At 40.5% G+C, this 21,572-nt stretch overlaps 2 protein-coding genes across 3 annotated transcripts in view; both read right to left on the minus strand.

Moving 5' to 3' along the window:
* Nucleotides 1-11,743, minus strand: part of LOC122611833 (potassium voltage-gated channel protein Shaw-like) — a 35,844-nt gene extending 24,101 nt beyond the window's left edge. For both annotated transcript variants that reach the window (XM_043785174.1, XM_043785173.1), the window contains exon 1: nt 11,700-11,743. In XM_043785174.1, coding sequence (XP_043641109.1) covers nt 11,700-11,743 — 44 coding nt within the window. The remainder of the gene's footprint in view (nt 1-11,699) is intronic.
* On the minus strand, nt 2,437-3,377 carry LOC122611836 (28 kDa heat- and acid-stable phosphoprotein-like). Its single transcript, XM_043785178.1, has one exon. It carries the CDS (start codon nt 3,164-3,166, stop codon nt 2,576-2,578), a length of 591 nt encoding a protein of 196 aa, XP_043641113.1. The 5' UTR covers nt 3,167-3,377; the 3' UTR covers nt 2,437-2,575.
* Nucleotides 11,744-21,572: the final 9,829 nt, after the last annotated feature.

Genomic DNA, 21,572 nt, shown 5'->3' on the forward strand with positions numbered 1-21,572 from the left:
ACGAAACATTGATTGTTTTAGCATAGAGCCAAGAGCAAGTGGATGAAGTGAGCAGCCAGCACACGGAGCTCAGGGAACTAGCTCGTCCATCTAGGAGAAATAAGCTTACATTTATTTGCATTTATTGGCATTTTCCATCGTTTTGTTTTAGCTCCGAGTGCTTGTGTTTGTATTTGTATCTGTATCTGCGTGTGTGTGGATTTCTGAGGGACTTAGACTCACATATCAGGACACACTCGCACTTACACAGACACATCGGGTCGTTTTTCATCCGACATCATGGCCAAAAGCAAAAAATGGAAAAAGTTGTCCATTAGATTGGACAGCAGCTGAGCGTGTCAAGTGCTTTGCGGTTAGTGGAAAACTTGTTCTCTTATTTTCCACTTTGTTGTTTTCGAAATTGAATAAGCGCATTTGTATGCAATTTATTTAAAATTTGTATTTCAATTTTTGCGATGACCAAAGGCCAAAGTGCAAAGAGTTATTTGCTGAAAAAGTGGGGAAACTAAATATTTACATCACAACTCTATGACGGGATTTGTGAATGTGAACACTTTAATTATTGAAGTTGTCGTCGTTGCTAAAAGAATTTATTTGGCGTTCCTTTCTCACTTAACTCACACCTAAGGGGTAATCCCCTTAATAATTAATTTTATACATTTTTTAACTGCTAATTTTAAAGCGTGTATGCAATTTAACTGGATAATTCGAAGTGTGTATGAATTATGAGGTTGAATATTTCATATCAGTTTGTATTTACCGTCGAGTGCCAACTAATGCAAAACAAAAATGTATTTTGCATTCCGTTTGCCGGCGCTTCAAACCTAATTCGATTTGTGCCACCTTTTCGTATTAAACAAAAAACCAGCAAAAATCACTAAGCCCCCACGGCGTATACGCAATTATTTTATTTTACCACTTGTATTCAGTATTTTGGCTCCCTGCTTTTTTCTGCACCAGATATTTTAAATTGATTTTCGCTTGATGGCAGCCATTCATACATATTCGAGTATAGAACAAAAAAAGCAAAATCACAAGGGAGAGACTGGAAAAACTGTTAAAATTGCAAATGATCCATGGGCAATTTTAATACCCCAAAAATGGCAGGTGGCCAACTCGGAAAAGGGCCCACTAACAGGGCCGGCACAGGACTATAGTTAGGAGGCGGGGGGCTGCGGGAAGGATATGCGGGGAAGGATATGGAGAAGGAATGATGATTGCCAAAAGCGCAGCCGTGCGCATTGAGGCGCGTGCACAGGTGCGCTCGAGCGTTGTAGTTCTTAGTTCAGGCTCGAGTGCGGAACATAATTGAAAATCGTTTTTCACCAGGCATGTTATAAACTACAGCCATACTTTAATTAACCCGCCTCGCCAAAACTATAATTCAGCACAAGAAACTCCACAGCGAAAGCCGCCAAAAGAAAAGCGGTCCCAAAAAAAATGTATCCGCCACATTGGCCAATTTGCAGGCACTTTTTTTGCGGCCCTGCCATTTAACTTTATCGCTGTGTCTCCACTCGATTACATTGTGATGTTCAGTGGCCAAGGGCTGTCAAAGGAAAAAGGGGAAAATACTAGAAGAAAAGTAACAACTCCCAGTGGGACATCGCAGAGATGCCAGCGCTTTGATCATTAGTCCGAAAAGGCCATGGACACGGCGCAGATAAGCCAACTGGGAAAATAGCAAAAAACATTCCAATGGCTAACAAAAAGGCGAATACAGCGTGGAGAAGGGTGTTCAAAAAGCTTAACAATGATTAGCACTGTAAACAAGTTCTAAAATGTTCGGTGGTAGCTTAAACTCGCACAGCCCAAAATTATGCAACGAATATTTGCCGTTGGACGCGATTTAAAAATCGCTCGCATATCGCTGGGAAATCGCAAGTACCCATAAGTGAAAAATCAAATTGCGTTCAACTCACTCAGCCACGCAATTGCATCGCACTTAACCCAATAAAGTGCCAACGATCCAGTTTCAGGCCAGATGTGTCAGCATTTTGCCCCAAAGCCCTCTTCCCCCTCATCACCCAACCCCTCCCTGTGTCAACCATACAATTTCCCTTCGTTGTTGGCCTATTACCTCCGTTAAGCGGGCTAAATGCTCTCACAGACACATTCTATGGCCATAATGCGATTTACGCACAGTGGGCTTAAAAGGGATAGCTGGTGAGGAAATACGCTGAATGCAATAAGGTCTAGTCGAATAGGAATATAATGTAGAAAATAAATAAATATCCAAAGGTGACATGATAGAATGCATTAGTAGACTAGCTAATATAACCTTACACCCTACAAATGAAGGGTAGGAATAAGTAAGTACGAAGTCGCTCCAAATAATGTTGATTTCTAAATATATTACATATTTACGTATATAATATACAAGTAGTTGGCTTACTTTGTTAGAATTTGTAGTTACAAAAGACACGCTTGCAAAACTTAAATAATTTTGACTGCTTGTTAGCGGTAATTTATTCTGAAACCCTTCCTTAAAATGATTTTTGCGGTAGTTTTAAATGTTTCAAAATGTCTTATTCATTGCCGTTTGGGGATGGAAAGGTTTAAAAGAGTGGATTCTCTACTTGGCAAACGGCTTCTTGGTGACCATATCGGCTGCCTTCTTCTCCGCCGCCCGCTTGGCGGCGGTTTCCTCGCGTTGCTGCCGGATCAGAGCCAATCTGGCCAAGTCGGCCCTAGCCTCGGTGGTTTTACCAGCGGTATGGAGTTTCTCGTAACGCTGTCGCGCACTCTGATCCTTGGTCGAATCTCGACCGCGGCGTGATAGCCCCGGCTTGGATTGATCGAGCACAATGGTGGGCACCTTTTGTGGACCCTTCTTGGCCACCCGGTTGGGATTCTCGATTTCGATGAGTGAGGCCACGCCCTTTTTGGCATCACGAGATTCCGCTTCGCATTCCTCGGAAGAACTGGCCCCTTCAGCGTCCGCAGCCGAAGTGATCTGATTGCGAGTCGCTTTTTGCAAGTGGCGATTCTTCGCTATGGAGGTTGATGAACTGGCTCCACCGACGACGGCTGCTTCTTGATCTTCGCCATCCGACCCAGAGCCGCTGACCTGGTCGCTGTCGTCCTCCGAGTCCTGCTGCAGTTCCTCGGGCGAAGTGAATTGGCGAGTGCGACCCTTGTAGTTCACGAACTTTCCTCGTGGCATGATGATGCTATCGATTTCCTATGTATCCTGTTTATCTTAGGTATATGTATGTCCTGCTGCTCCTTGCAAAAGGCAACTAAATCTTTTAGCTCGTTGAATCTTAATCTTAATTAAATCACTTGCCAAAAAACACTTTGCAAAAATTCGTTAGAAAATTTAATAATTTCAGCTTGAAAATAAAATTTCAATGGCACTTTGTTGCTTTACTGGCCGTCAGTTTAGAAATGCTTTGAATCAAAAGTCAAGCGTTGCTTTTCTATATTTTTACTTCTAGAGAAATGAACTAAAATTGAAAATGAATTAAGATGTACAGTTAAAAATAGCTGAAACGTGTCTGCATCAATATCGATTGGTTATTTTATTTTAAGCCTCTTAATTGACCTCATCCACTGCCCAAATCAAGCCAGTAATTAAAAATTCATTGTAACCCGCATTTGTCGGATTTGCTCGCCGCAGATGCCATCGATTTTCACGCCATCAACGGCAATAGCGTGAAAATGCGCAAAAATTCGCAAAAATGCTGTTGCAGTCAATAAGGTGGAACTTTGTAATCCTGCCACACCAGCAACATTCTGTTGCAACGACAGCTGTAGCAGCAGCAGCAGCAGTAGCAGCAGCAGTTTCCATTGCTGCAACAAAAGTGAAAACGATGATGGCTTTGATGCCACTTCAAATGGAAACGTTGCCACACATCATCCGACTGCTCGACAACCAGCTCGTCTGGTTCTAAGAACTCGCCGACTGTTGCAGGCCTTTTGTTGTTTGCCGAATGCAATGCCATTTCCGTGTCCTTCCCCTGCCACGCCCCTGTTACACATGTCGCACACGAGGGCGGCAACAACAGTGTACCCTGTACCCTGTAATCGTCATTTTACAAGGCATCCCAAACACTTGCTTTGCTCTGAAAGAGTGGCAAATTTGTGAAATAGTAAAGAAATCGGAAGTTCACCAAGTTAGCACAACATCTTTAGATTTTGACAAGTGCTATATTTTTTTTATAAAAAATCATATCATCATGAGTAAATTTCCATAGTTTGCATTTCTACCAAAGACACGTTTTCTTTTAAGCTGTTTTCCATATAGTTAGTAATTTATTTGAATTAGGTCATTGGGTTTATGGCATCTACCAGGTACCTAGATGTCCGAGCACTGAGAATGGCATTTGGCTCGTTTCCCTCTGTCTGTGGCCCATCACCCATTTTTTTGTTAGCCGCGCTAGTCCGGAAATGTGCATAAAGTGGAAGTGTATTGCGCATTGGCGTGAGAAGAGCCATTGATGATGGGCTGGTGGTGGTACCCCTTTCCCCCCCATATTCAGCGAACACGCTTATGTTCATATACCCCATTTGGGCCGTAACCCACTCCGCTCGGCATCTTCTGGGCATGCCGGGGGCGCCACAAATGCCAGACGAGATGCTGGCGAGGATGGCGAGGCTGATGAGTTGCAGGCAGTGCATCACCATCAACATCGCCATCGCCATCGCCATTGCTCCTGGCTATTAACTTGCTCAAATATTTGCCCAGGCAGCCGCGATGCACTAGACGCTAAGAACAGCTAACATGGCCAACACAAAGCAAACAACGCTCGGGTTTTAAAAGGAGGCAAAAATGAGCGATAACGTGGAAGGAATAATGTCCTTTGCTAGCTCGAGTACGGCAACAACAACGACAGCAGCGCTGCTTCAAAGGAACAACACTTTTCTGTTTGCGAAACTCAAGCAGAAACCACTTAGAATCCGCAAAAGTATTTATGGCACTCTTTAAAGTCGAACTTAAATTCGCCAGCTAAATCTAAGGCATTTTATACTGCACCAGTTTAATGTCTAGCAATAAAAACCAACCAATAGAAAATATTGAGTAGTTATTGTTAAGAGTTTATTTTTAAAGATAAGATTAGCTGTTAGTATGATACGTACGTAGCTTTCCATTAAATACGAAATTGCGTTTAAGCCTCGTTTAAGTACAGTGAAATAATAGCCTTAAAATGGCTTATTTTGCTCTGCCCAATAAAGCAGCTAGAAACGTTCCCGAAAAGCTTAAGTTGAAAGTATAGCAACGGCCTGGCGTTCTTTATGAAGGGACTGCCGACAAAACAAATTTAGCCATAACTCCTAATGCCCCCCATGACCTAGGCGAAATTACATTGAAATATATGAAGACTTTCTCCTTTGCCAACGGATGGCCCCAGCCCCCGGGGAGACCTTTGTGCGCTGATTGTAAAACCCTTTTTAATTAACTCGCACAAACTCGCGAACAAAACGCGCTCGCGAGTCACAAAGTAACACAAGGGCCCAAGCCAAAACGCGTTTGCAAGCCATTTTTATTTGGCGGCTGAAAAAGACCTGGCCCAAACAGATATTCCCCTCCCATTCCCCCATTCCACTCACTTTGCACAAACATTTCTGAGTTTGTTTTTCCGCTCCCCCTCCCGCTGCCGCATCCTTATCCACCGCCGCCCCTCAGCTTTACAAATTGTATTTCAACGGTTTCGCGCTTCATTAAAATTGCTGTTAAAATAACACACGCATAACACACGAGGGGGCGGGGGAAGCGGAAACGTCCTGGCACAAGGACGCATAGAAATAGCTAGAGATACTCGCACTCGCATGTGTGCACTTGGAAAAATAGTGTCTATCTTCAAAATTAACAACACATTTTGCCTTAACAAAATAAATCGATTTTCTGTTAAAACAGAAATAAAAAACCAGGTCGAACATTTGTTTTTAAATAAATATTTTTGCATTGAATTGTATATTATAAAAAGAATAAAATCAAATCAATATCTATATATCAATATAAATATATATAATAAATTTATGTAATTTTGTTGGGTTGCCAAAATTATTTTAAATAGTTTAATACCTGAGTTGCACTTTGAATCCAAATATTTGAATAACAAAATATTTTCAGAGCCATACAACTTCATTTCATTTTGGTTTCCATTTAAAGGTCCACCTTTTTTCTTTCTCTGCATGACTGCGTGCTTCTAAGCGTGTGCCAGCTGACAAGGCTTACAATATGATTTTGTGGTTCTGTTCATTTTTTGAGCTCGGTCTTCCTTGCTGTCGTTGTTTTGTTCTGGGTTAAAAAATTGTTCCCCGCATATAAACACACAATTCAACGCACTCGAGTACGCACACACACACACGCACACGCACACACACTCACACAAACACACTCGCATACACACATTCGAATGCACGCGCAACGGAGTTAACCCATGAGTTGAGCTGGTTTCTTTGCCTTTTGTTAGTTTTTGAGTCGAGCCACTGAATTCAGTCTCAGTTTATATAGTTTATTTAACTTCAAAACAACTTTCACAACTTTGGGATGGCTGAATCTCCTAGAGAAACTTAGGCAAATTGAATGAGTGTAGTGGAAGTGAGCTTTAAAATGTTGAGGAAGAAGGATATGCAAAGTATTACATTTTAAATGGCTGGGAACTAAGTCAATGAGATTTCTTGATAACCCAAACAATCCGATTTTAAGCTCTTTCAAATAAGAACTATTGTTTGCAATATTGACGTTCAAGAATTTTGTGTTTTGCAATGAAAATGATATTACCAGTGATTTTATTTACATTTGCTGACAACAACTACGTATGTGAAGCAGCTTGAATAAATAAGCTTTAGATTCCAGCAAAACTGAAAACATTTACCAATATTCCTCCCACAGAAAATGAAGCAGTGACTTTAAACCTTTATGACCCTGGACGCTTTAAAACTTCTGCTAATGCGCCTGGCACTCGAAAGATACCCGCCAGCCAAAGTGTCACTAAATCTCACACCTCGACACCCAAAAGGGTTAAAGTGGCGGTTTCTGCCTTTTTTTTTGTATTTTTGTTATTGTACAGACCGTAGGCGGTATTCGTTTTCGTTTCGTTTTTCAGTGTTTATTTATTTTATGGCCCTTTTTTCCGCTGAAGTTTGAAAAAAAGAGAAAACAGCAAAAAACAAGCGAAAAAGAAAGCAAAATAAAGAAACCAAAAATGTTTTCCAATTTCGTGGACGCTGCCAGTCAGCAGGAGACCTCGATGAACGCCTGGCTGAGTGACAACAACACCAGTGGGTGGCATGGGGCATTAAGGAGGGGGAAGGGGGGCGGCAGATGATAAGGAGGAGGAGGTGGGCGGAAATTTCGGGTCTGGCCGAGTATATTAAAAGCCAAGAAGTTAATGAAGCGTTAGGCGCTGCAGACGAAGCCGCAATAAAGCGGTCCCAACATAAAACAGCAAAAGAGCAGGAAATTTATTTATTACTTTGCCATTTCCGCCCAGCCACGCCCCCTTAACTTGGCTATTTAAACAAAGGCGAGCACAGAATGCGAATGGCAAGCATTTCGAGTTGCTACTTCAACTTTTTCCATGCTTCTTGTGTTAGGACACGCGCAGCTGTTGATTTTAAATTGTTGTTCTCGTTGCTTGCTGTGGTTTTGTCAGCTTTTCCAGCTTTTCCCGCTTTCCCTGCACCAGGTCCTTTGATTCCTAGTGTTAGGTTGTGCGTGAGTGTATGTGTGTGAGGCAGAAGGACTCGCTTTTGGCCATTGTCTTTGGCACTTGCCTCTAAGCGGCTACTTGAGCAGTAAAACCGGCACGAGCATTTGCATTTCAATTCTGCCTTCACTTCTTCATTTTTCACAGCTGACTCTCTTGCTTTTTTATTGTGCTGCAGCAAATGCCGCAGAATGCTTGTCAGCAATTTGTCATCCTCCACAGCGTCCCTCCACTTATTTGTTCCGCTCTGCAGCAGCGGGACAATGAGACATTTTTCTTGGCATTAATTGCAATAAAAATGTAATTCCAACAAGGCGATATCGAAGTTAATTGGACACTTACAAGCGGAAAGATGCGATTTTGCTAGAGATAAAAAGCAGATTTATACACTTGAATACCTTTTGCAACTTCATTTTACAGGAATTAATCTAAAATAAATATGTATTAGTAAATATAAGTATTTGCATTGAAAATAAATATTAATTGCAGAAAATATACTTTATTTTACGGGTTCAGCTGAGCTTTTAGTATTTATTAGATTTACTTAACTTTTAAACCTCGTTTTAAAATTCTGTAAAATAAAATGCATCAGCAAACCATTTAGCTTAGTTCTATAAACAAATTAAAGCTTTTAAGAAGAAAGTTACTGAATGGGAATCAGTCAACATTTATCTTCTATTCAGAGGACAAGAGCAGATCCTGTGGTGTTTGATGTCACAGCCCGCCTTATTTATCGACTGTTAAACTTTTCATTAGCCATTTCGTTTAATTCGCACACAATGGCGTGAGATTGAAGGGGGCTTTTGAGGGCAGCCAAGGCAGTGAAGGCAGTGAAAGCAGTGAAAGTCCCGAGAATGGCGAGGAGAAAATGGCAGCGGAAATACGCAGCATCACAAACAAACAACCAGCGGCACTAAGTATAATGTATTTGTGTTGAAAGGCAACCACAGTGGCAGCTTTACTGCCAGTGTGTGGGTGCCTCTGCTCGCGTGTGTGTGTGTGTGTGCGTGAATCAAAGATACAATCAGTGCGCAATTGTCTGCGTTGATGAGCAGCAGGATCTGGGAGTCGCCCATCCTTAAAGCGAGCAATTCCCAAGCCAGTGCCCATACATTACTTGCTCCTCTCTCCTTTTATGGCCGAAAACGCCGCGTAATCACAATGATAATCATCACACATCCAGATGCCGCAGAGAACTTGACGGAATACATACAATGTATTATTATTATTGGGCTTAATAAAAAGCTTTTTATGCCAGTCATGATTAAAGTTGATGGAACAATATGTATTTATATCAGCAATCCCCCAGAAGAAATAATACAATTGGTATGTATATTGTTAGTTCAAAACTCTGTTGAATATCAAATATATAAATAAATAGAGCTGCAGCAATTAAATAAATGGAATATAATAAAGATTAAAGAATTATTACAAATGTTAAGCAGAACATAATCTGAAACTATTTACATTATATCACAAATAGATAATACTTTAATCCCCCTTCTATTAATGTTGTTAGCCACAACAAAAGATTTTTGGTACTATTAGCGCTTTGTTGATTAAATGAAATTATAAAATTTTAGTTGCAGAGAAGTGTGTACAACTACTAAGTTGATGTGTAAGATTGGTATGGCTATTGATTTGCAAACACAAGCCTCATTTGAATACCATCTCTAATTGGATTGCACACGAATATGGAAATATGGACTGTGGATTATCAGTGCCTAACAAGGATCATATGCCACTCACCTTGATGAATTTCCAAACAGTGATTCGCAAATTACTTGTTTAGCATAAGCCGACAGAACTTAACCTGCTTTCCCGCTTCGCTGGGCCACAAGTATTTTAAGCGCATTTTCTCGGTGTTCCCGTTAAGGTGACAACTTTGGGTCTGAATGCGAAACTTGGGGAAAACAGCAAACAGCTTAGGACCAAATATACATACATATGTAGTCGCATTGCAATGTATTCTATTTAATGCTCACACGAACAATGCTTGTATGTATTATTTGTGCTAAAAACGTCGGCCAGCTGACAGCGTGATGCCAGTCAGCCTGCTTGGCCCGCATAAGTATGCTACAAAAGTGTGTATGGTCCAAAAGGATGCCACACACACACACACAGACATTCTCGCGCACACAGCAACACAGACAGGACTTAAACAAGCATTCGAGTAGTGCGACATATTACAACTCCCCCTTTTCCACCCATTTCGCAGCTATTGCAGTCGCCACAGTCCTTAAAGCGAGACCGAAACCAAAGCTTTCATCCATTTATATGGCAAATGTCGGTTTGAGATTTATGTACGTACTACGTATATTTCTTTTTTTTTTGCAGCAGTAAGGGACTGATTTTGTAGCTGTCCACTGGGAAAAAAAATGAAATCAATAACGTGCTATCTGCATATGTAATTGGCTCTCTCTGCTTTGCTTTTTACTAATTATTATTGTGTAGTGCTTTGTTCTGTTTAATTATAAAAGTGGAATTAGAGATGTGTAAATATGTGTTTTCTCCCTTATTGAAAGGCATTAAATTACTAGACAAGTGCAGTATGCCAGTGTTTTGCCCACAAACCGCCTGATGACGCCACATTCAAGTGATTCTTTGTAAACCACAGTATATTTTATATATTTTTTTTTTAAAGAAATATGTCAATTTAATGGCTTTGCTTTATGGGCGTGGTGGATTTGAATGTGGATTGTTCACCCACGCAAGAATGTATTTTGCCACAATTTTGTACTTTCCGATGATATTTCATTCTCTTTTTTGTGGTCTTCAACTGCGGTTGTAGAGGAAAAAAACCCATTGAAATAGAATGTATACGATGACGATGCAATTGGAATTGCATTGTTAATTTTGCAAAGTGCGGTTAACCGAGCGGTAAAAATATGTTGCCAGCAATAAAATTAACCCGCTTTGTAAAGTTTAAACTGGTTTTAAAAACACTGCTGTTCAGTGATGAGAAAAAAACAGGCTTACGACTGTACCATAAATGTAATTGAAAACGTGCAAAAAGTGCTTTTAAATTGCCGAAATGGAAAAATTCGAGCGAAGCAACAGAATAATATCTTGGGACTTTTCTCTTAATCGCCCCTCTCACATTGCCCATTAACGGCATCATAAATTATTAACTAGGCCCAAAAATCTGCAGCTGGATAAATGCTCTCAGCCAGAAAAGTGCGCTCAAGCAGACAGGGGACCAAGTCGAGGGAGGATTTCATATGTACAGCCATATAAATATGTATAAAAATCCCCAAAAAAGCACTGCCACACATGAAAATGAAGTTGATGATGATGGTGATGGTGATGATGATGATGATTGTGCTGCTGGTGATGGTCCCGATGACGATGCTGATAATGGGGCTTACAACTCAAAGCCACAGCACAGTTATTTACATAAAAGTACATACAGAAACTCACACTGAAGCGGAATGACACACAAACACAAGAGTCAACATTTCCTGTTGTAACGCAAATTGTGAACAACTTTACTAGCCCTATTTTTTGTTATTTTTTCTTATTTTTTCCCTTTCATATTGTTGGCAAGGATAACAGCGTCCGTATCGCTTCCATTGTTTCGCCAGGCGTAATCACAACAATGCCCAAATAATGACGGAAATACATGGGAACTATCCTGGCCCAATATCCTGTCCAACAAACAAAAACACCGCATCGATGGTCCAAGTGCGCAAAATTGGATTGAATGTTAGTGTGTTTCTACGACTAGGCAAATATGGCAAATATATTAAATCAACAGGATGTGCTACGTGATTTGGCAATGCCTAAGATAAATATACACAAAGCCCCTATCCATTTCCCCATATACAAGAAACCTTGAAACAAAATAAATTTGTATTGATTTTAGGTATATTCCACAGAAGCCCTACAGCGTTTATAACTTGTTTACATGTAAGCAAATATTTCTGATATTTTAGTATTTGATTAAAACAGTTGAGGTTGTACTTAAAGTTCAAAGGTAAAGTTACAGTTGATTGTTATGCAATTGATTTGAACTTTTTAGGTCAGGTTAATCAAACTCACCTTATTCCGCCCACATTGAGTATGATCCGATTTTCGCCATCCATGTTGCATGCAACAGTTGTGGCAACAGCAGCCGCATGCCAAACTAATTCTTCGACGGCCCGCCAGCAAATCGAACAAGAACTTGAACACCTCTCGAATGGCTTTCAGGAGTTTTATGTTTTAGATTTTACAAAAAGTTGTCGCACCAATAGGTATTTTGTATATACGAACACTGAAGCACCCGCGATCCACACGGCGTATGAGTAATCTGTACCTGCGGCGCAGTTATTTTTAATTAGACTTGGGCGCAGGTTGCACTTTCATCTAGTTCCTGGTTCTTTAGAACTCAGAGCTGAGTTTGTTCTTTTTGGTTTATGGTTTTAGCACGGCCTTGCTTCTTTTTCCATCGTCCTTTTTCGCTTCTGGCCCACGGCACCTCGTTGTCCTTTGACTGTAAGTAAAGAGGAAACAAAATAGATCCCAAGGACTTTAGTGGAGTAAAATGCATACCGAGATTCGGTTAATATTTGTGCAGCAATGCGTTGTGTGCCCCGAAGACACACACACGCGCACAAATTGATGTATATGTAAAGTGCATTTTGTGTACATGCAAATACTTGAGGCATAATCCCAGTTGCGCAAAAGTGCGCCAGCATCGAAACTATTTTCCTTTGATAAACGCAAATTTAATTACATATTTTTGTTGCACGGAATTTCTCAAGTACTTCGCCAAGGATTTAAGCATTAAATGGAATTTTAGTTGCAGAAAACTCAACATGATTTGAGTTTTATACATTTTGCTTTGAATTGCGACATGTCAAAGGTGCTTCACTTAAACAAATTCATTTGCCAGCCTCGAGTATTTCATTTCACCTTGGTAGTATCATAATATTATTTATTATTTTAATATCAATTGTGGTTAATTAAAATTTCATTTTCCGTTATCGTCCAGTCCTTTACTGTGTCTTATTATAATTTATTAAAAATACAATACATTTGATTGGTAAAATTTAGTCATGAAAATATTAAATTGCAGTAATAAAGAAATACATTATTTAATTAAAAACTCAACTCAACTAAGCACTTCAGCCTGAAATACAAAATGCAAACGTCACTTGAAAGCCCCGTGAAATTCACGAAATTAACACAAAGAAAAGTGAAAGGTTCGGGAAAATCAAGAAAAGCGCTGCGCCCCATCACTGTGGCAGTTTTATGGCCAAAATGATGTGGCCAGATAAGAGGACAGACCTGCATTGAAAAATCTTATATATAGACTGTAGTGACTGCGCCGTTAGTCGCTTTGGCTGAGTATGCAAATTTTTTACTTGGCCGCACTTAGGCAGCATTTGGGCCAGGACTCGCGAGGAGGAAGTCGGGGCCATGTATTCGCTGTCAAAATGACAAAATGTTGGTTAAGTGCGACGAGCGCACAAAAGTCAGAATGGAGACAAGGGAACAGAGAAGAGGTAGCGACAAGACCACTCCACCGATCAACCGACCGACTGACTGACTGACTGAATGACTGACTGACTATATAAAAAGGACACTCGACAGAGAGTACGACTTGCAGTCGGAATGGGATTGCGAGTAAGCAGCTGGGCCAGCATCAAGTGCGTCATCAATCTCGGCGGCGTTTAGAGAGACTTTCCATTCATTAAGTGGCTGCCGCCGCCGAGGATTGACAGGAGCAGCTCCTCATCGTTGAGTGCTTTCAGTTCGCGCTTTGTCTTTGCGTTTTGGCCTCCTGTTCCCCAATCCACCAGCTCCCATTCCCCATCCTCTTATATTCCCACTTCACAGCTGCACCGCCTGCTGGTGGCACTTCGCTGTCTCCGCCTCTGCCTCTGCCTCCAAGGACCAAGGACCCAGGATACACTGACTCCCCAAAATCAATCACTTGCTCAGTGAGGCCCGGCATGTTCGAGGATGGGTCCTATCAAGTCCCCTGCTTGTTTCCCTTAGAGTCTCCTGTGCAAATGTGTGTTAAAGTGAATAATAAGTTTTTGCCAATTTTGTGTTGTGATGGCAGCGATTTGTTTAACCGCCTTCGGGGATGTCAAATTTGTTTGGCGGTTGTATTTTCAAACAATTGAAGGGCAAAGAGTTAAATAAAGCTAGTTTACTTGATTTTAGACAAGGATATAAGAGAATGTTAATGATCTTTAGCAACGCAATAGAATTTATTACGGCAGATTTAATAAGCAAAGTCTTATTTCGATTATTGAAGAAGCCTAAGACCTGCTTTACAGTAAAATACTTAAAACCACAACCTTAACCAGAAACTATGAAATATTTTAATTATCTGTACAAAAGGTAATTTCTCTTATATGTACAAGCATGTTAATATGAATAAATGGCCAAAATAAATTGAATGTTCGCAGTACACAAAATATCCATTTCAATTGCATTAACGCAACGTCACTCATACGCCACATTAACCCAATGGTTAAAGCAATCGCGTCCAAACAAAAACACGAAAATGGAGCAATGAAATGGACGCAGATACCGCTGACTCTGAGTCGGAATCTAAATCGGAATCTGAATGCCAGGGAAAAATCCACAGAAAATCCGAAACAATGCTGCCCAGAGTGCAATTGGAAAAAAATAAAAATCAGAACAGTCAGTACGAAATGGGGAGGTAAAAGGAAAAGTTTTGCTGAAAACAAAACTACGGCGAAACTAAATAGAAAAAGTTTCGGGTCAAACAAAACGTTTCCCTTTCGCTGCAGCGAAATAATGTGCAAATGAAGAGTGCAGCAAATGGCAAAATGGCAACACACACAGACCCATAAATCGAGTTGCGTTTTGCGTTTTCCTTGTAAATTAGGGATGCGGGGGGCCGAGGCGATGCTCCTCCTGATGGCGATGATGGTGAAAATCAATGGCCAGGAAGCAGGCTTCTTCGGCGTCGCGGGAAAACTGCTGCGGACAAGGTCAGTCCGGCCATTGTCCAATTGTCCGGAGCGGAAATAACCAGAGCCAATAGTCAAAAATGGCGCAAAAATGGCGCAAAAATGGGGCAAAAATGGGGCAGATATGGGGCAAAATTGGGGGTTGTTGGCGAGCATAAAGTTCTGCGAAAGCAGGGGACCTCGTTCCCTTCTCGGATATTGGAAAATAGCTTCAAGACTTTAAGATTAAAACCCCGCTCCTGAGCTGGCGCACATCTTCCCATCAAACTAATTTACTAAAATAATGTGTCATTTATAAAACAAACATTTATGTTGCTTTTTGTGTAAAGTTTCCTTTGCTTTGGCGTTTTGTTTACTTTACTTTTGTCGCCATCAATTTCACATTTAATATTATAAAAATAGTGCAAGCTACTATAAAATCAATATTGTCCTCGGCAAGTGCATATGAAACTTGATTGCAAATGACTGTTGTAAATGAGAAGAAAAACTCTATCTGACTTGGTTGCTTGCAGGCGGAATCCAGCCAAATGCCAAACAATCTAGATCCAGTTTATTGTTTGTGACTGCCTGCCTTGAAATGCATTATTTATCAGTTTCAAGCAAAAGTTTGTTGAAGTGAAAATGTTTTTAAAAAGTTTGTGAACTAAAACGGAGAAGTATAAAAATCAAACAGAGACGATTGAACACAATTCGAAAGCACACTGTTATATAATTTATTTCTTTTAAGAAATATATGTATTTATTTTCATTTAAATTAAGTTAAAATAAATTAAATTTTATAACACTCTATAAAGAAAATAACTTACTTTTGAAATTGATATTGTACGTTAAGGCAAGGACAATTTTTTTTGTGTAAGAAAGTAACAACAAAGGTTCCAAGGACTCGCACAGGACAATGGAGAAGAGCCTCAATAAGTCGACATTGAAGCGAAAAGAGCATTGGCCCATGATAATAGCAAGAAATACATAATTCGTTTGTCTGACCAGCTCCACAATATCCTGGAGGACAAAAGGAAAGGAACCCCACGTAATCGCAAAAACATTGGCCAAGGCAAAAAGCAACTCAGCAAATGGGGCGCCCACGTAGATGTACATCGCAGGGACTTTCGGGAAAATCGTGAAAAATCGAATTATGAATACGCCGAGGCGGGGGCGGGGGCGGAGGAAAAGCAGAAAAAGGGGGAGTGGCAACGTCATGCAGCGCATTTGAAATCATTGGCCTGTGCCGAATGGGATTATCCCCAACGTGTTTCTTGTGCTGCTTGCTTTTAGTCCCGAAAATATGATTACTACTTGGCGGCAGCTCCAACTTTATGGCTCTCCAGGACCACGCCCCCCACGCCTACGCAGGCCTGGTGTGGGCGTGGCAGCTTTTGGGATATCCTCCCCCTGTCAGGCATTAAATAATAGGCCATAAGAAATTGAATTGTAATTTATGCCATTTGTTATTCTCCCCAGCCGAGCCCATTCTGTTATGCATATGAAATATGTTTGACAGATGCATAAATAATTAGACCAGAGACGCAGTAAGAAAAGGGCCTGGAAATTCTAGATATACATTCTCTATTTCAACACCACATTTTTATGTTACATTTATCCTCGAATTTAAACTGACTAAAGAATACAAGCTTTTAAATGTACACTTTGAATCAAACATGCACCTAATTTTCTAAGATGTGTCAAAAGAAAGACATAAAAAGCAAGCATAAAACTAACGCGTTTCTAATTATTAATAAATAACAGAAAACAAAAACGTTTAGAACACTTTTTGAGCTGCTCGAAATGAAAAATGTATCAATTGTAGAATAATTTTCACAGCCACGAAAATTCAGTTGTAAAACGTTTTCGCAGAGAGCACTCATCGAGAAATACTTTGAAAAAAACTAGAAAAACGAAATCATAGCGAAAAGATTTATTATCGACATCCGCAGCAGCTGTCAGCACAGAGTGATATTTATGTTTTCCTTTGGATTTCCCAGCCATACTTTGCTGCTACTTTCCTTGTGGAAAACCATCGCATCAGTCAACTCGCATTGGCAGTTATGGCCCGACTCCACTTGGCAGTGTTTTAGTTTTGCACAACTTTTGAAAATCTCTTCAACTGCCTCAGAGTTCTGCTTCAACAGGATGGCCCAGAAATAGTTTACATATGCACACGTATGAAACTCATTTTAATGCTTGCTTTTCTCTGAAAATCCCCACCATTACTTTTTCCCAGTTATTCCGTGTTGAATGCATACGTAAAACTGAACATTTTCTCCCCTTTTGATGTTGGACATGTAAAAATATTTGCACTAAGCCAGCCAAAGTGTAAGGACGAGCGGCATTGGCTGTCTGAGGAACTACATGCTTTTCATTCAGCACTTATCACATATAATGGAATATGAAATTCACATAAATAATGTGAGTGCAGGATGCACAAATACGCGACCCATTTTTTGTTTGCACTAGTTGTGTAGTTGTGTAGTAGATCTGCTCGAACTGGATCTCGAGTATATTGAAAAATATTTCATTACATTCCCACAGGATATGGCAATTTGCCTGGGCTGGCGAAATCTTGCTTAGTTTTTGCTCCTGTTTCTAACTCGACGAATGTCCCTGCTGGCCTTTAATTAAAAGCAAACATGTTTGCCTGCAAACCCAAGGCAAACACACCCACTCACCCATGGCAGTACATTTTATTTGCCATAAAGTAAATGTTTCACAGACTTAAATTACATTTTGGCAGGGACTTGCCGTGCCCACTTCTCCGCCTGTGAACGACACGTGTGTTTGCATCACGTGTCGAGATTTCAGGTTAAATAATTTGTTTTCTGTCGAAACTCGTGTATTGGATTTTGTTAAATTGTTTACACAAGTCCGTGTTTTGCTGCTGTGCTTTATGTAAAACACATTTTATGGCTTAGGCAAACATATGTGTATTCAAACTAAACCACAGCGTTTGATTGCAGCCTACCTGTTCAATTTCAAGGTTCAATAGCTTTTTATAATTGTTTCGTAATACAAATACCGAAAATACAAAAGCATAAAAATTACAAAAGAACGGAAAAACTATTAGTCACACTTTTACGTAACTCTCCCAGTAACTCCAATGATCTGAGAAATGATTGCTGCTTGTCGTTCGCTATCAGCCCTATCAATTTCTAGCACATTTTGTATAACCAGCCATGCAAATAGCATTCGAAGACCTGGGAATTCTTATCGGGGCAACATTAAGTCATGCGGAATGGCAATCAGACCGCAAAAGACATCGATGAGATCACGAGCACATGACAAACGACAAATGACAAATGACAAGTGCCGTGAAGTTGGATGCGTGAAAACGCATTTCTCAGGACGACAAGCAGTTCACATACTTAAGATGAACTCGGTTATGCGGTGACGTCAATGGCGGGCTGTTTAATTAAATTTCCAAAGTATTTTTCATGCTCTTAATTGTGTCAACGTCAGTGCCAGAGAATTCGAGGCGGGTGAGGGATGGTTGGTTGGTCGGGAAAAATGCAGCAAGGCCGTGGATGTCATTAAGCGCAGCTTCCGCAGGAGCGTGCAAAAAGGAGTGGGAATGCGGCCCGGAAAGTAGGCTACACAAGTCAGTAGGTCACAGACATGAAAGCAGCAGCAGCCGTAGCAGCAGCAGCTGTTGTCGATGACAGGCCCCCGGCTCCTTTTCGATACGATACCCGAGGGGTTCGAGATCCCCTTTTGTGCCACCCAATTCTCCCCACTTCGCCCCACATGAAGGGGAGTCCCCGTTGATGGCCGCCTGTCCCCGCAGGCAGCCAAAGGACACATTTTTCTAGCCACTCTTCCCTGGCATTTTCTTGGAATTTCATTGCAAATGTTTTTGGTCGCATTTTGCCAACCACTCACCATCCGAGCAAAGTTTACCTTTAGTGGCTTTTTTCAAAACCGGTTTGCCAATATCTGGAGCTTATGCAGTCGGCTAAATCAAGGCGCTTGAAACTTTTTAATTTGTGTAACTTTATCCCGTTTTAATCAATGAAGGTCTCGGAAGTTTATGCGGCATTAAGTAAGTTCAACATTTGCTTTTGTCATAAATTCGGAAAACTTATGGTTTTGAGCCGAAGTAACTTTTCATGTTGCTAATTAATAAATAAGTGGATGAAGAAAACGAAACATATTTGGGACATGGAAGCTAATTTCTTTATAACAAAACTTATATTTTATTCGGGGGTGTAGTGAATTTATTATTGAATGCAGTGAATACATCAAACACAACACTTAATGGATCGAATGAGTGACATCAAGGATGAAGTGCACTGAATAGTTGATGGGGTATGTCAATGACTATTAAAATGTAATGCAAGCTGAAATATTTAGTAGTTTATTAAAAGAAATGGAATATTAAAAATTAAATGACTAAATTATCTGTATATCATAAGAAGTGTAAAAATGTATTGATTAAAAATGAAAATTGTAGAGCTGTGTGGTTCCCGTTTTTAGGTCAAAAGCCTCGGTTACCACTTTGCCGTAACTCAGAACCAATGCAAACCCCTTTTATCGAGTGCCTTCCCGGCAATTAGAATTTTATTTGTTTACGAGTCATTTTCCAATTTAGGCATAAATTATTCATATTGCGTATACGCCCCGTTTACCTTAGAGCAACACTTCAGCTGGCACAACGAACGAGCAACCGAGAGAGAGAAAGAGAAACAAAAGGCAAATGGCAAATCGTAGTTCGATAAAACAAAATTACATGCCAGTGACGACAATGACAATTGCAAAATTATAAAGCAGGCGAAAAGCCATTAAAGGACATCGCATTCGCCGTATTCCCACTCGTTTGCAAAACGAGTCCTCAAGTCCTGAAGTCCTCATTGTCCGCTGCATAAAGCAGACATCACGACGTGCAATAATCTGAGCATTTGTAGTTTATGCCTTAATTTTTGTTTGCGTACATTTTTTATGGCCAATACCCCGCGCCCTTCCCCGTGTCTTGTCATCTCCTTCTGTCGCCTTAATTACATTTCTCGTGTCTGCCACGCTCTCTGGTGGCTGTATCCTGCTTTGTTTTATATCCTTTTTCAGTAATTCACTCTCCCCGGCTTGAATGTCTGCGATGTCTGTTTTACACAGCAAAAAGTTGTCTCGTATCAGTAAAATTGTAAATGTATTTAGTTTAGGAACAATTAAAACTGTAATCCATCCAATGTAATTTTTATGCAGTGTTTTTGTAAACTAAGCATCATTTATTGTACTGAATATAATTTGCCTCAAAGATATTTATTGCATTTTGTATGTATTTTTTAAGGCTTCTATTTCACTGCTACTTATGTAAAAAAATACTTTTTTATACAATGTATCCTTAATATCTGCGATTTTATTACATTTAATTATTGTGCATGAGTGCAAGCGAAACCATTTGTTTTTATTTATCTGCAACTGTGTGGGTGGGTTGGTAGTTAAGTAGTGCAGGTTGTTCCACTCTTGTTTTTGTTTTCTGGTAAGAGCTCATAACTCAATTACGAAGTATAAACAATTTTCATTGCCCGCACGCATATCGCATAAAGAAAAAGCCTTTGATGAATGTGAGGAAAGTTAACTGGCACTTCTTGGCGGCTTTTTACGGCTTTTTTGTTCAACACTTGCGACTATTTTCTGTTTATGCTTATTGGTCATGGTGTCTGCCTGGTCCAGGCGTGGTCCACATAAACTGCCACCGAAGTTGACAGTAAACAAAAAGTTTTCGGCACTGAAAAAGTGTCTCGCAAATGTATCGTGGGCATTGGGCCAATCTGAAAGGACCATAAATTAAACCTTTTTGCCGCTGGCCAACACCGAAAACTACAATAAAATGCAAGGGGATGATAAAATGATACAGAGAACGAGAAATTCCCCAACTGCGACCCTATAGGGTTTGCTTATAAGCAAACAAAAAATGTACGTGCATTAGTTATTTAAACCTCTTTGTGAAATTAAGTGTAAATATGAAATAGGTCGGCTGTAGGTTTGGCTTTAAATGCCTTAAAGTCTGTTTGTGTTAACCATATTTCATTGTTTAATTTAATCTGCTAACTTTTAGCAATAATTGTATTCCATATGGACTGCTAGTTTGAACAAGGCATAACTAACAGACACCAGATGCCATTACTATAGATTATCTCTGCATGGAAAGTTGGGATCATCGGAGACCAAAATAAATTAAAGTCGGCACAAAAGGCCACCTACGTTTTGGCTGATTTATTTTATGGGTCCCCATGGTAGTGCGAAAAAACCAACACATCAGCAAGTAAAAGATTTCCAAGGGATGACAATAAAGCTGCCAAACAAAGGCGACAGATTTCAAAAAACAAAAAAAAGGCTACTCAAAGCCCAGTTAAAAAAAAAACCTAACAACATAGAAAACTTACCTATGACAAGTCCGAGACCGAGAAGGCTTTTTTAATCCTTAAGGCAAACTTTCAGCCTAAATCAGAGGCGACAGCAGATTTGAGACTTTTTATCGTATTTTTTTTTTGTTACCACGAAAAACTTTTCGCCGCACTTTAACACTTGGACACTGTCTCACACCCACACACTCACTCACACACCCACCAACGCGGCGCTGACATATTGGCACATTCGCAGCACAGCACAGATCCTGCCGCCTGTCCGCCACACTAGCCAGTTACCAGGAATCAGTAGCCAAAACCGTTAGCCATTAACCAGGTCCGTTCCGAGGCTTTTCCAGCAGGTTCTTGCCGCACGCACGTCCACAAGCGAACTGAAACAGAAACCGAAACCGAAACCAATGCGGAAAACTGAACGCGGTGCGCAGCGTGCCAAAAGGACATGCTGTAGTACTACTATCCGTAGTGAGCCTTCGTGGCCTCGGGTTCCATGAGTTCGGGGGCCTTCGCGAGGACCATTGACAGGATGCTGCCGGATGAAGTTGCCGAAAGACGGAGAGCGGAGCTTTTACCTCTCAATCTCTTTCGGCAAGCGTGGTGAGTAAAATTCGCCTTTCCACTGAGAACAA

This window comes from Drosophila teissieri, chromosome 2L, assembly GCF_016746235.2.
Source record: "Drosophila teissieri strain GT53w chromosome 2L, Prin_Dtei_1.1, whole genome shotgun sequence".
In the NCBI taxonomy this organism is placed as follows: domain Eukaryota; kingdom Metazoa; phylum Arthropoda; class Insecta; order Diptera; family Drosophilidae; genus Drosophila; species Drosophila teissieri.

What these genes read in the sequence shown, in the direction of transcription:
- LOC122611836 (XM_043785178.1), bottom strand. Translation starts at nt 3,166, where the DNA reads ATGCCACGAGGAAAGTTCGTGAACTACAAGGGTCGCACTCGCCAATTC.